Here is a 15,813-nt window from a genome sequence, read left to right as displayed (position 1 = left end):
ACCAGTTTCTAGATGAGTGTAGAAACCCAGGCAGCTGTGACAATAAGATAAGATGGAGGGGCTCTAGTGGAGGGCCACTCAACATTGAGATGGAGAGAACTCAAAGGCCTGAAGACTGGAAGTCTTGGGGATGAAGAATCTGGAGGAGGAGGAGGAGGGTGGCTCCCACTTTCTAGCTTGGACAACTCTGTAAGTCTAGGAGTCATTGACCGAAATGATGAAAGTGGGGGAGAAGCAGGCTTGATGAGAAAGATGAGGAGAGTTCAGGTTTGAATTGTGTTGAGTTTTACATTAGTTAAAAGAATTTGGGAGGCATCATTGTAGAGATCTGTGGCTTTCAGACTCTTTGTTTTTTCTTTTTTATAGCAATGGATAGCATGCGGGGTCTTAGGTTCCCCAGCCAGGAACTGGCCTGTGCCCCCTGCAGTGGAAGCACCACTGGCCCTCCTGGAAAGCCCTTGTAGCTTTCAGATTTTTGATGGTGCTTTCCCAGGGCGCACATCAACAATACATGGACACTTAACTCTAAGTAATGTACACATTCTGCTGGACTAGCGTGCATATTATGAAACCTAATATAAGAAATTTATTGTTCAGTTGCTACGTTGTTCCCGACTCTCTGGGACCACATGGACTGCAGCATGCCAGCCCCTCCGTCCTCCACTATCTCCTGGAGTTTGCTCAGCTTCATGTCCATTGAGTCAATGATGCTGTCTAACCACCTCATCCTTTGCTGGCTCCTTCTCCTTTTGCCTTCAATATAAGAAATGTGCTGAGTTGCTTCAGTCGTATCCAATTCTTTGTGACCCTATGGACTGTAGCCCATCAGGCTCCTCTGTCCATGGGGCTTCTCCAGGCTAGAAATCTCATGCCATCCTCCAGGGGATCTTCCTGACTCGAGGATGGAACCCTCGTCTCCCGCATTGGCAGGTGGATTCTTTACCACTAACACCACCTGGGAAGCCCCAATATAAGAAATAGACATTTCCAAAAGGGTAAGAAATATTTTTTAAAAAAATTACAAAGCAGATACCTGTTTAATGTGTGATTATTCATTAACATGAGATGTGATACTATATTTCTCTTAGATTTGGTCATGATTAGATTAAAAGCCTCAGTTCACCCCTTGTAAGAGTTAGCTTCTGCTTGTGTTACCTTCAGCGTGCAGTTCATTCTGCTTTTCGTCCTTTTCAGATCAGTAGGGGAAGACAGAGGATCTTGAGCCGAAAAAGGGAAGTCATGGCTGTAGTTTCTCTCCTCAAAGTGGATACGGGATATTCGGATAGGGGAGAAAGAGAATGGCTTGGGAGGAAACTGGCTTCTTCCATGTTAAGAGGGAGGAACTGTGCTTCCATCGGGCCTCGGCAGGTGCAAAGGCTGGCTGTGCCCTTTTGTCTCAGGCTGTCCCTGGGGCTGAGACAGGCTGGGACCAGGGACCCTTTGCTGCAGTGCTTGGATAAACATCTGCTGGAGCAACAAAATACAAAGAAACTAGAAGGGACAAAAATAACCATGTGCATGCCCAATTGGGGCAAGTTATGGACAATAAGATACAAAAAGACGAAAAACTCCCAGCTGCCACTTCTGAAGAGCTGGGAGCAAAACGGGTATTGCGCTTGCCTCCAGGACACAGCAGCACCAAAGTGGTGGGCAAACCACCTAAGCCTCCCCTCCAAGCCACCCCTGGACCCGCCCCTATCCTCCCTCCATGTAAGGAACCAGCTTGCCTGCCTCAGGGAGGGAGCAAGGGGATGTGTTACCTGTTTTTGCTCCCCTTGCTGCAACAGGGGCCCCAATAAAGCCTTTCCTGAATTTCTTGTCTGATCTCTTATCAATTTCTATTGATTAGGGAGACCAAACATGGTGGTCAGCAACAGAATCACCTCCTTTTCTCCTTCTAGAGATGCTGGTTGTTCTTTTGACTCATTAAGAAGGGCCAGTGGGTCAAGGGCTTGTCTGATAAAGCAAAAAGTATTCCTCAGTCCTTGAACTGAGGTAAAACTCAGTACACCCTGTGTTTCAAACAAACATGGTGTTACTACCGAAACTCGGACTGCTATACCTAAACCACTTGTATCAACCAGCTTTAAAATTAAGGCCAACAGACCTTGACAAAACGGGGTGACAAAGAACAGTTATTCCAGAAGGATAGAGTTGGGTGGTAGATAGTGTTATTATCTCTGTTTTACAAGTGAGCCAACTGGGAAACTTGCTCCAGGTACCCAGTTAGCAGGAAGTGGACTGAGATTGGACTTGGGCTCTTAACCGCTGCCCTCTCGGCTTTTCTGATATAAATCAGAGAATAGTATTTTTAAAAATCATGAGATGTTTGTTTTTTTTTCCTTTTTGCCTTTGGGATTTCTTTGAGAGTGTAGGATTATTTGCAGGTTTAAGGATAAGGGGGTGTCTGGGTGTCTCTCCCTGCAGCTTCCATCCTGTGGGAACCCTATCCTTTTCCTTCGTGGTTCTTTTCACATTGAATTGTGTGTTTAATTTAATTTGTATAAATGAAATGTCTTTAATCTAATTTTGTGTAATTATGTCTTTCTCTCAGCCCTGCTAGACTTTCTGTAAGTTCCTTGAAGCAAAGAACTGGTAAATAGATACATTTGACAAATAAGTTAAAGTGCAAGGTGTATTACAAATTCTAAAACCGGTTCATTTTAAATTGGGGATTTTCCCCTGCTTTGTGGGACTGCATAATAGTTTGATTTGGCTGTTTGTGAATGTTTAATTGTATTCTAAACAATAGGATAACTGAACAATAGGCCATGATGTACTGGAATAATAAAACTGGAGACAATACTATTTAAAACATAGCATATTCAATATATGTGTCCCTTGAGGGGAAAGTCTCTTTATTTTTAAAGTTTTTTATTGAGGTATAGTTGATTTACAATGGTGTGTTAGTCTCGAATGTGCAGGAAAGTGATTCAGTTATACATATATATATGTATATTTCTATTCCTATCCAGAGTCTTTTCCATTGTAGGTTATTATAAGATGTTGAATATAGTTCCCTGTGCTATACAGTAAGTCTTTCTTGGTTATTTATTTATAGTACTGTGTCTGTTAATCCCAAATTCTTAATTTATCCCTTCCCCTTTGGTAACTGTAACTTTGTTTTCATGAGTCTCTTTCAAAGTTCATTGTACATTTTTAAAAAAATTCTACATATAAGTGATATAATTTATCTGCTTTTCTCTGACTTACTTCACTTAGTATCTTTAAGTTCATGCATGTTGCTGCAGATGACATTATTTCATTCTTTTTTATGGCCGAGTAAGGGGAAGGAGTGGAAACAGTGTCAGACTTTATTTTTTTGGGCTCCAAAATCACTGCAGATGGTGATTGCAGCCATGAAATTAAAAGACACTTCCTCCTTGGAAGGAAAGTTATGACCAACCTAGATAGCATATTCAAAAGCAGAGACATTACTTAGCCAACAAAGGTCCGTCTAGTCAAAGCTATGGTTTTTCCTGTGGTCATGTATGGATGTGAGAGTTGGACTGTGAAGAAAGCTGAGCACCGAAGAACTGATGCTTTTGAACTGTGGTGTTGGAGAAGACTCTTGAGAGTCCTTTGGACTGCAAGGAGATCCAACCAGTCCATTCTAAAGGAGATCAGTCCTGGGTGTTCTTTGGAAGGAATGATGGTAAAGCTGAAACTCCAGTACTTTGGCCACCTCATGCGAAGAGCTGACTCATTGGCAAAGACTCTGATTCTGGGAGGGATTGGGGGCAGGAGGAGAAGGGGACGACCAAGGATGAGATGGCTGGATGGCATCATGGACTCGATGGACGTGAGTCTGAGTGAACTCCGGGAGCTGGTGATGGACAGGGAGGCCTGGTGTGCTGCGATTCATGGGGTCGCAGAGTCGGACATGACTGAGCGACTGAACTGAATATTCCATTGTGTGTGTGTGTGTGTGTGTGTGTATCACATCTTTATCCGTTTGTCTTTTGATGGGCATTTAGATTGCTTCCACAGTGGGGAGTCTTTAAGTCGCTCTAGATTCTGTATTTGGGCAGGTAACCGCATGGTGTTTCTACTTGGGAATTCTACTACATCTTGAGGATCTTTTGATTAGTTGAGGTCAAATCATTTATAGTCCTCTGAATCCTCAAGGAGATTCTGGACCTTTTGCAGGCAAATGTTCTGCTGTTTTCTTCACTTCTCTCTCGTCCTATCCAGAAACATCTTTACATCTTCCATATCAGCCTTCTTTGTGTCCAAAATATTTCCTTAATGCTCTGAAGCTGTTTCCGAAATCTTGTTTCTTCAGTGAAACTCTTCACAGTTAAAAAGGAAATCCGACCTCATCTTTATTTCTACTTATTATTAAAGGATAGAGTTTTATGAACACCTATGGTGCATGTGGTCCTTCACTTTAAGTGTAATGGACTAGTTTATTCTGCACATGAGAAATAATGTGAGCCGGTCTCATTCTCATATTTTGAGCAAAGAACTTGCTTGGCACAGTAAACGTGAATTGTAATTCTGTTGGTCATTGGGCCTTGTTTATTTTAGGAAAAAGTTTATCGCGTGTGGATGAACATGGAGTAAAGTATCAGTAGGTCTGTGTTGGTTCGTTAGAGCTGTCATAACAAAGCCCCACAGACTGGGTGGCTGAAACAACAGGAATTTAATTTCTCCAAATTCTGGAGGCCAGAAGTCTGAGATCATAGTATTCGCAGAGATGGTTTCTTCTGAGGCCTCTCTTCCTGGCTTGTAGAGACCTTCCCCTTTATGTCTTCACGTGCTCTTCTCTGGGTGTGTACGTCTCCTTTTCTCATAAGAACACCAGTCATACTGGGTTTTTGTGCTTAGTCGCTCAGTCGTGTCCGACTCTCTGTGACCTCATGAACTGTAGCCCACCAGGCTCCTATGTTCATGGGATTTTCCAGGCAAGAATACTGGAGTCAGTTTCTATTTCCTCCTTCATAGTGGGTGTGGGCTCACCCATATGACCTCGTTTGACTTCAGTTCAGTTCAGTTTAGTTGCTCAGTCATGTCTGACTCTTTGTGACCCCATGAATCGCAGCACGCCAGGCCTCCCTGTCCATCACCAACTCCCGGAGTTCACTCAAACTCATGTCCATCGAGTCGGTGATGCCATCCAGCCATCTCATCCTCTGTCGTCCCCTTCTCCTGCCCCCAATCCCTCCCAGCATCAGAGTCTTTTCCAATGAGTCAACTCTTCGCATGAGGTGGCCAAAGTACTGGAGCTTCAGCTTTAGCATCATTCCTTCCAAAGAACACCCAGGGCTGATCTCCTTTAGAATGGACTGGTTGGATCTCCTTGCAGTCCAAGGGACTCGCGAGAGTCTTCTCCAACACCACACTTCAAAAGCATCAATTCTTCGGTGCTCAGCTTTTCTTCACAGTCCAACTTTCACATCCATACATGACCAGTGGAAAAACCATAGCCTGGACTAGACGGACCTTTGTTGGCAAAGTAATGTCTCTGCTTTTCAATATGCTATCTAGGTTGGTCATCACTTTTCATTTGACTTAATGAACTCTTTAAAAACATTACCTCCAAGTTCAGTAATGTTCTGAGGTACTGCTGATTAGAACTTCAACATATGTATCTTGGGAAGATTGATTCAGCTGTAACAGGGTTTAAATGTTTAATATAATTGTCCTAAACATTTATGACAAATTAGACCAAAAATTCCTTTTAAAGCTTAAGAGCAGGCAAGGAAAGAGAACATTCTGAAGGAGGGGAGGGTGTAAGATATTGAATCAATCTGGCCTGAAACTGGCTGAGTCATTTAGGGTAAAACTCACCGTGATTAGTCTTTTATTCATACTTTCCCAGTTTTGGGGGTCAATGAAATGTGAAGTACCTTCTCAGGACCCCTAGGTTTCCATGCTTCTGTTTTAATAGCTGTGATTAGACCTTACTCCTTATTTAGGAGCATGCTTGGAGAGGAATTTTTATAGTCCCATGTTTTTTGGGTAGAATGCAAAAGGATCGGGGCTTGAGTCAACAAATCTTGATTTGAATTCGTGCTCTTTTCTTCTATATTGGGCTGAAGAAAATGGCCAACGAAATGTTCTCTTGGCATTGTACCAGCTATGTAACTGTGGACAAGGTACAGAATTTCTGTGAGCCTTGATTTAGTCATCTATGAAATGGGAATAGGGTTGTAAGGAGGCTCTCCTTGTCTCTAGGACTATCACTGTTGATAGACTGCAGATAGACTCTGCCCCCTTGCAGACTGCCCTGGGTACCCTGGATGGTTACCCTCCATACCTGCTGGCTGGTGTGGCCTCCACTGCCTGCTTGACTCACATGCGATGGAGGCCACCTGCGGCTCGAGGCCATCACAGTGGAGGTGGGTTTATATACTTGCCACAAACTCGCTGCTGTGTGACAGAACCCCTCTGTTAGACAGATGTCTCTTCAGGGAGGGTGGGTTAGTTCTGACTAGTTACCATAGGAACTAGTTACTAGTAACTACTCGTTACCATAGTAACTTGTTACCATGAAATTAATTTTGTCTTAGTTTCTCCTTCAGGTATCCGATAGTCCCAAATGGTTATTAGGGACTGTTTCTCTTTCTACATCTTATCAGGAGGCAAATGGTGAAAGTTTTTGCCACTTTCAAAACTTTCAAAATAGTGGGGCAGAGATATCACTTGTGGGTGGGTAGAATAGTGTGGCCAGTCACTGTGGCAGAGCATCTTCATTGGCATGTCCACTGGAATCACATGGGCTGGGAGAGGGCTGATGTTCCAGAGAAAGACTGCTTAGCCAACAGACGAATGTGTGTGTAGCACAGATAACTAGCATTTCAAACCACCAGGGGTTAGTGTTTATTCTTCTAGCTGAAAGGAAATGGAAAGATAAGTGTCAAAACTGTGGGATCCATCTGAAAATTTAAGTTGTGATTTAAATTTAAAATTTAGATTTAAAACTTGTTTAAGAAGATGAGAACACACTTGATTGTATGGAGCATCAAATAGCGGAGCATAATTGGTGATTCCTGAGGTTGATTTAAATGTGGGCATTTTTTGAAGTAAGGGAACAAAATGACAATAATGGACTCTTTTGCTTTCTTGGTAGGGTTAGATGATTGCCTGCAGCAGTATGTCCACAAGTTTGAACGAGAGAAGATTAACGGAGAACAGCTGCTACAGATTTCCCACCAGGATCTTGAGGAGCTGGGTGTCACACGCATTGGACACCAGGAACTTGTGCTGGAGGCTGTCGACCTTCTCTGTGCACTGGTTAGTTCAGGAAAAGGTGATCTGTACTGCAATGATGGTTTTTTAAGAATCTCACCTTTTAAATCTCCTTGGTTTTGCTATCTTGCTTGTCATCATTTTCTTAATGATCCACTGAAGTAGAGCATGAGCTGAAGATAATATCAGAAGGGAAGAAAAGAAATAATTTTCTAGGAAGAGCTGGCAAACAATAGCCTGCACCTTCAATCTGGCCTGCTGTCTATTTTTGTAAATAAAGTTTTATTTAAGTGTTATCTGTGACTACTTTTATGTTACTGTGGCAGAGTTGGGTAGTTGTTTCAGGGACTGTGTAGCCCCTTAAAGCTGAAAATATTTGCTCTCTTGGCCTTTGCAGAAAAAGCTTTCCTTTTATGGAAAAAACTCTGTATTCATTTCATTTTCCTATCTTTTATAAAGGATAAAAAGATGAAGATGGACCTGAATGAACATGTCATCTTCTCTATTGAAATGACAAATGGGTTTTGATTTTTTTGGTCTGTTTTTGTTACATAAAAATCATTTTTATATTTTACAGATTTTTTTGATAGTTTAATAACTGATGCTGGTGCTTGAAATATTCAGCCTATGAAATGCCAGCTGGATAGGGAAAAAAAAATGTGAATTTAGCTACATTTCGCAGTTGACTGAGTTTTGGCTTGAACCTGAGCGAGTTAAATCCAGCCAGGTTCTGACTCTTCATTGCATCTGTGATGTGGGGAGTATTGATAGCTCTTTTAGGTGTGGGCTAACACCACCTCCAAGGCCATCGTGTTTATAAACTGGTTGGCATAGGGTGGGATCCACGTCAATTGTGGTGCCATGCAAAGGATGCCATTTCCTTAACTGTCTTGCTTTGGAGAAAGTCGGCAGCATTTAGACTGCTCTGCTGTGAACCTGAGCCAAGGGCATATACAATTACATCACTGAGAATGGTGGGAAAAAATGTGCTGCCGATTGCTTGCCATTGGCGGTTGCGTCCCGTTGATTATATAACACTTGCTGCATTGTGCGTGTTCTTCTTAAAATGGGCAGAGCCTTGTCTTCTGCTCTGAGATGCCCTACACTTGTTTAGAAAAGTAACGGGGGAAATTGTGGTTGATGAATGAGCTGCCACCAGGGACACGCTGTGGCCAAGTGGTGTGAGCGCTGGCCTGGGAGGCAGGGTTTTGCATTTTAATCCAGGCTCTGCTGCACGCTCTTGGCTCTGTGACCTCCAGGGAGACCGCGGTGTCTGTTTTCCCCATTTGTGCAGTGACACTCCCCTAGATGTGAAAGCCTACACTCTGTAGCAGCAGAGTGAGGGGGTTTTTGCTGAGGGCATATGGGACAGGGGTGATCACTTTCCCGTTTGGAGCCTCAGTAGGAGATGGGCTCCAGCCTCCCTCCTTCAGCCGGTGACCCGTCCAGCATCCATCAGTCCATCCCAAGGTGGGCCCCCCTGTGGTCCTCACACTTTTGGGGCTTCATGCATGGGGCTGCGTCAGGAGTAGCAGGGAGATTGTGTTTGACTTCAGTCCCCAGGGAAAGTAGCCTGTTTCTTCCTGGATGGGTCCAGCTGCTACATGGCCTTCTGGCTTGGTTCTGGAAGTGGCCAAGGCTCCAGGACAGCATTGAGCAGCTCGATCAGGGTGCCCCTCTCCCTACCAGCATGCCAGTCTGCTTCTCTAGAGCCTGGTGCGAGCTTTTAGACACAGCTGCCCGTCACACAGGATCATGTGTATCTGGGCAAAGAGAGGTCAAAGGGATGGGGGCAGGGGTTCAGGGTCGGGGAGACTTCCTCCCTTGCTCCGCAGAGTAAGGCAGCAGAACCAGCATTTAGCTGTGTATTAACACGTAAGTGTTTTGTGCTGCCCAGAAGATATCCTAGTCCTGTTTATGATTAAAACTTACGTGTTTCATACAGTAAGACATGTTTGAGTTTACTTGTGTTGCGCTTTCTGGGAACATTACTTTTTGGTCTTTTTCTTCTGTTTCAGATCATCTCTTTGGCTTTGCGGTAGGGCTGGGAGGGCAGGTAAATTACTTTGAAATTCACAAGATGGAAGGGGAGGAGGCAGGATGGATTGCAGGCAGGTTGTGGACCTCAAGCAGGATAATTAGCATAACAGCTGCCTCTCTGCTTCCCCTCCCTTCTCTACCTCTTAAAATATTAGACTAAAGTGAACAAAGCTGGAGAAATGCCAGAACCTAAAGCTGTGTTTTATCTCCTACAATTTCCTTCTAATTTCCTTTGTAGACAAAGTTTTGACCTCAAACTCTTTCTGGGCATGTTTCGTGTAGCAGAGTGCCAGTGAATGCATTTGACAGGAGGGTCATGAAAGGGTCTTAAATGAATGTGCCTTTTTTGAGTAGGGGATGGTTTTCGAGCATTCAGTAAAATATCTTTAGCCTGGCTATAATCTCCTTTTAAAGTATTGTTATAATACATCTGTTTATTATATTAATACCATGTTTAATCCATTTACACCATATAGATCTTTGTATATCTAAACAAGTGTATATTTAAGAAGTGTATATTTAAATAACTTCTTTGCCTCGAATAGTCCATCCCCGGGACAGTTACTATGTATTTGCAATTGTCCCTGGTATTATTATGAGAGATATTTCTATGTAAACAGTTTAGTGGATGTTGATTTTATGATGGACAGGAAATGAGTAGAATTAGAAGCAAGAGAGGGAGGAAAAAACAAAAACACTGGAAAGTTTTGGAAAGAAAAGGGCAGATAGAATTTATAGGAACCTAAGTAAGGAACCACTATTAAGATCCCCAAACGAACGAGCAGATGGGCCACTGGTTCTGATTCTGGATACAGAACAAGGAGAACTCCCTTTTGTGAACACTGGCCTTGGCTGGCTAGAGTGGCTTAGGAGAGAGACTTGTTTTCTGAGGCAGAACCAAGACCACTTCTCAGAACTGAGTTCAGAATCCAGTTTTTCTCCATCTGGGGCAGGGGGTGACTGGGACAGGCTGTAGAACGGCTTTTTTCCAGGAGCTGCTACATGTGACCGTTTAAGTGAAAATGAATTAAAACGAAAGAGTAAAATTCAGTTGCTCAGTTGCACAGCTACATTCCAAGTGCTCAGTAGGTATTTGTGGCCAGTGGCTACCATATTTGGGCAGTACAGCCGGAGAACATTTTCATCATTGCAGAAGGTTCTGTTGGACAGCATTCGTCTCTAGGGTTGGGTGGAGAGTAAAAAGTTTCTAATATAACTGTAAAACCCATTTTCTGTGCCAGATCAACCAGACCCTAGTTTCCTGAAGACCAAGAGAAGGACAGATGTATTTTTAAGGTTGGAGTAGGCTGAGGAAAGTGAACAGAGTTGGAATTCATACACGTATCAAGTGATGCCATCTACATATGTGCTTAAAACAAAATACCTGTGGTGTGTCTACCTGCCCAGGGGGCTTCTGTGCACTTGTGCACCCCAGAGATGACCCGTTATTCATCATTTACCTTTCAGCAAAACAGTTTAAAACAATCTTTTAAAGTTTCAATATGTGTTCATTTATTTGGTGCATGGGGTCTTGGTTGCGGCATGCAGGATTCTTGTGTCATGTGGGATCTTTCACTGGGGTGTGTGGGCTCTAGTTGTGGCGAGTGGGCTTAATTAATTGCTCTGAGACATGTGGGAGGCTAGTTCCCCAACCAGGGATTGAACCCACGTCCCCTGCATTGCAAAGCGGATTCTTAACCACTGGGCCACCAGAGAATTACTGCCCACCCCCCACCAAACGTTATCCTTTTTGTGGGAGAAATCACTCATGAAGAGGAATCTTTGCTGGCCGTTTTTGGTCTTGCTTATGAATGGGAAAAGAAGGGAGTGGAGAAAATGTGTAAGATTTGTCCTTAGCTAAAATGTGTGCAATTAATGACACCAGAAGAGTGGACTGCCTCTTTCCCCCCGTCTCACCTATTGTTTCTCTGGCCAGACCATGAAATGACCCCTGATGGCTAACTTCTAATGAAGTGGGATCTTGGTGGAAAGTTTTTAGTACATGCCTAAATTTTTGGAGATTCATTTCATTTCTTAGTTTGTACCTTCTCGATACCTTATCTTCAATTAAGCAGTTTCTGAAGGAGACAAACGTTAGGGAAAGGTTAGTGAAAATGATCAAATCTGGTCTGGGAAATTATTCATTTACTCTCTTTCATTGTGGGGCACTTAAGTCAATAATCCTTTCCTGATTATGTTTCTACAGTAGTTCTTTAGAACTAATATAATCAGTTTCTTGTTTTCTTATTGTGGAATGGAGTGGAAGGGAAAGGGATTTTCCTTTCTTCCCTTGTTTCTTCTTTGCTACTGCTAAGTCGCTTCAGTCGTGTCCGACTCTGTGCGACCCCATAGACTGCAGCCCACCAGGCTCTGCCGTCCCTGGGATTCTCTAGGCAAGAACACTGGAGTGGGTAGCCGTTTCCTTGTTCCTTTCTTTACTGCTTCTTAAAATCATAATCTATGTAAAAAAAGCAGAACTATAGTGACAGGAAGAATATCAGAAGTTGTTGGGGACGAGGGGTTAGGGAAAGTGACTGTGAAGTGGGGTGAAGGATGTTTGGGGGTGATGCAAGTGTTCTATGATTGTCATTGTGATGGTGCTTATGTGACAACATACATTTCTTAAAAGTCACTGTGTTGTACATTTAAGATTAGTAAATATTATGGATCATAAAGTATACCTTAATAAAGCCTATTAAAATCTCTAAAGTACCTTAAAAATAGAATTATAATCTGTCATAGCTACATCTGTTCATTCTTCTAGTCCCATGATTTGTGGGAAATGAAAAAAAAATTTCATCTCAGTGGAAATGAAAAGAACCGGTTAGCAAGCTACATTCCTCCTTTATTTTAATGTTAAGAGTGGTTGCTTTATAGAAGATTGAGGTTTAAAATTTCCTGTAACACTCAAGTGCATTTAATCCTCTTTGAATTAAAGAAATAAATGCTGTACAGTAATAAAAGTTCCAAGTTATCTGTGGTGACACTGGCCGCAGAAAGCCGGGCTTCCTGCTTTTAGTTCAGAACTTCTGCCGTAAGTTGGCAGGCTGAGTAATTAACTGAGTAAGGGAACAGTTCCTTTTAATCATAGTCACAAGTCCTTCAAACAGGTTGCGTCAGGTGGCTATTTATCCATTCAGTTGTGAGTCTCTGATTTTCTGAATTTCAAAAGCCATGGTGAAAATCCATCTTTTTATTTCTGTCTTCTCTGTTAAAGGACAATGCCATGTTTTGGTTTCTGGAAAAATGACAGTTGAAAAAAAGAATGGATGAATGTAATGTTTAGAGGGAATGTTCCTGTTGATACAGAAGACTTATTTTTGTTATGAAATTTAGATTTTTGTAAAAAATTGCAAAGAGTTTTCAGTTAATGCAGCTGAAGAGTTCTTGTCTTTATATTTGTTCTTAAGTTTTCTATCTAAATTCTTTTATTTTTTTTGGCTGCGCTGTGTGGCATGCAGAATCTTATCTTGGTTCCCTGGCCAGGGATTGAGCCCATGCTCCCTATAGTGGGAGCTGGTGCTGCTGCTAAGTCGCTTCAGTCGTGTCCGACTCTGTGCGACCCCATAGACGGCAGCCCACCAGGCTCCCCCGTCCCTGGGATTCTCCAAGCAAGAACACTGGAGTGGGTTGCTATTTCCTTCTCCAATGCATGAAAGTGAAAAGTGAAAGTGAAGTCGCTCAGTCATGTCCGACTCTTAGCGACCCCATGGACTGCAGCCCACCAGGCTCCTCCGTCCATTGGATTTTCCAGGCAAGAGTACTGGAGTGGGGTGCCATTGCCTTCTCTCATAGTGGGAGCATGGAGTCCTCATTACTGGACCACCAGGGAATTCCCTCTATCTAAACATAAATGTAAACATCACGTAAAATCTAATTATAGTGAGAAATGTTTTCATTCAGGGTATTGTCTTTTGTTGTTATTGTTACTATTTACCATTGTTCATCTTTCCAAAAGAAAAAGTTCTCACAGACTCCCTGGTATAGTTATACTTTATGTATCTTTACTTGGGGACATTGCTCACCCCTCTCTGAGACATTAGAAATGGGGGCTGTAAGAGAAAAAGACTATAATTTCAATACCTTTAGACCATGAAAATTTTATACCTTATTTAATGTCCCTGGATATGTTCCAGTGTCTGTCTCCTAGTTTATAGTCTGTGGTAACTAGAATGGAATTTGTATCCTACTGTTGTGTGAAAATTGTGCAAGTCTTAATTATGTTGAATTGGTTCATGGTGCTTTTCAGGTCTACTATATCCTTCTACTTTTCTGTATATTAATTCTAATAATTTTTGAGAGTTTGAAATTGAAACTCCAACTAAAAAAATCTTATTTTACTACTTAAAATATAATCATAATATATAGGGGAACTGTATGTAACTTTCGGAGAAGGCAATGGCACCCCACTCCAGTACTCTTGCCTGGAAAATCCAATGGACGGAGGAGCCTGGAAGGCTGCAGTCCATGGGGGTCGCTGACGGTCGGACACAACTGAGCGACTTCACTTCCACTTTTCACTTTCATGCATTGGAGAAGGAAATGGAAACCCACTCCAGTGTTCTTGCCTGGAGAATCCCAGGGACTGGGGAGCCTGGTGGGCTGCCGTCTGTGGGGTCGCACAGAGTCAGACACAACTGAAGTGACTTAGCAGCATATGTAACTTTGTTCTGTGTTTTCCAAGTCTCCTGTAAATGTTATCATGCTTTCATAATTAAAAAAATTAAAAAGCGGAAAAAAAAAGAAATGAAGGCTGTAACAGAGGAGAAGGCAGTAACAGAGGAGGGGCTAAAAGACAGGCTAGATGCAGGCGGGACAAAAGCAGCAATCAGATCCAAAGAAAGTCTGCTGGCCTTCCAGAAGGGTGAGGTTCCAGGTGGCTGAAGCCTGTCAAGGAAGCTTCTAACACATCACAGGGATGGAGCGGGTCAGGATAGAAGTGAGAGGGGTTAAGTTTGGGCTGGATCCAGGGTGACTGGCCACTCTTCTTTTTCCTTGTTCTGTATCCATCCTGTTTTCTGTCTCATCACTTTGCCCTTTCTTGGACAGGGGGTATGGCTTTGGGATCCAAAGCTTGTACCCTTGGTGCAGATCGCCTTGGTTAGATCCTACCGCCTCGACGGATTAGCTGTGTAACTTCAGAGAATTTATTTAACGTCCCTGTGCCACAATCTGCTTACCTGCAGAATATAGATAATACCACTTCCACCTTCATAAGCTGTTTGCCTGTGATAATGTTTGCCCAGCACTTAGCCCAGTTTCTGGCATAACATGTTCAATAGTGTTGGCCATGTATTATGACCAAATTTTACATGGTACCACATTCTTGCTTTGGGATGCTATTGACATAGTTTAATATACCTCAGAGATATTTATTTATTTATTTTTGTTAAAAAGTGATGAAACACCAATTTAGGACATGTACATGGAATACTGAAATTCGTCTCTCCCCTCTAAGGTTGTCTCAAATTTCATGTTGTTTCTTGGGATTTGTTCTTTATCTGGAAGGGAGTTGTTCAGTCACTCAGTCTTATCTGGCTCTTTGTGACTCCATGGACTACAGCATGCCAGACTTTCCTGTCCATCACTGTCTCCAGGAGTTTGCTCAGATTCATGTCCATTGAGTTGGTAAGGCTAGCCAACCATCTCATCCTCTGCTGTGCCCTTCTCCTTTTGCCTTCAGTCTTTACCAGCATCAGATTCCACTGAGTCAGCTCTTTGCATCATGTGGCCAAAGTATTGGAGCTTCAGCTTCAGCGACAGTCCTTCCAATGAATAGTCAGGGTTGATTTCCTTGAGGGTGGACTGGTTTGATCTCCTTTCAGGGAAAGGAGTAGTCTAGGGCAATATTGTCATAGGCAATGAATCTTTTAAAAGCACCCACGTAGGATGAACATTACTCAGAGGGAACAGAGATTAGAAGCTCACGGGACAGAAATGACCTTTCAGGTGAACTGCTCTTTAGACAGTGCTGCTCTGTTTCTGCGTGAGTTCCATTTGATGGAAATTTATCTACTCAATGACTGCTTTATGTCTGCTGTCCTGGAAGTGCAATTCTGAGGGACGTATGCAGAGCTGAGCTCTGGTGGACCATGCATCCGAGTGAGGAAGACAGTGAGCAAGGTGGTCCAGAGATGACGGAGAGGTGATGGGCTAGAGAGTGACCTCAGGAGAAACTCGGCAATGTCTGCAGACATTTTTGTTTGTCACAACTGGGGAAGGGATACTACTGATTTTAACAAGTGGAGGCCAGCTAAACATTCTACGGCTATAGGAATCCCACCTTAGTCCACCAAATAGAGAATGATTAGATTGTAAACGTCAGTAGGGTCCAGGTTGAGAACCTGCTCTAGATGGTCCTGGAAGCTTTGAAGAGGAGGGCATATTTGGGCTAATTAGGATGTAAATGGCCTTCCCTGGTGGCTCAGTGGTAAAGAATCTGCCAGCAGTACAGGAGATGCTTGGGAGATGTAGGTTTGATCCCTGGGTCTGGAAGATTCCCTGGAGAAGGAAATGACAATTCACTCCAGTATTCTTGCCTGGGAATCCCATGGATAGAGGAGCCTGGCAGGCTACAGT

At 43.0% G+C, this 15,813-nt stretch overlaps 1 protein-coding gene across 3 annotated transcripts in view; it reads left to right on the top strand.

Annotated features, from left to right (window-relative positions):
* CNKSR3 (CNKSR family member 3) overlaps positions 1 to 15,813 on the top strand; it is a 103,592-nt gene that overhangs the window by 53,950 nt on the left and 33,829 nt on the right. For 2 of the 3 annotated variants that reach the window (XM_068984989.1, XM_068984988.1), the window contains exon 2: positions 7,076 to 7,239. In XM_068984989.1, the coding sequence (XP_068841090.1) occupies positions 7,076 to 7,239 (164 nt within the window). Of the gene's footprint in view, positions 1 to 7,075; positions 7,240 to 15,813 lie in introns of those variants that run through there. The other variant, XM_068984990.1, reaches the window with a different exon arrangement.

Source organism: Capricornis sumatraensis, chromosome 13 (assembly GCF_032405125.1).
Source record: "Capricornis sumatraensis isolate serow.1 chromosome 13, serow.2, whole genome shotgun sequence".
Classification (NCBI taxonomy): domain Eukaryota; kingdom Metazoa; phylum Chordata; class Mammalia; order Artiodactyla; family Bovidae; genus Capricornis; species Capricornis sumatraensis.
Note: the sequence above shows the minus strand (reverse complement) of the source record. Positions and strands in the feature narration are given on the sequence as shown.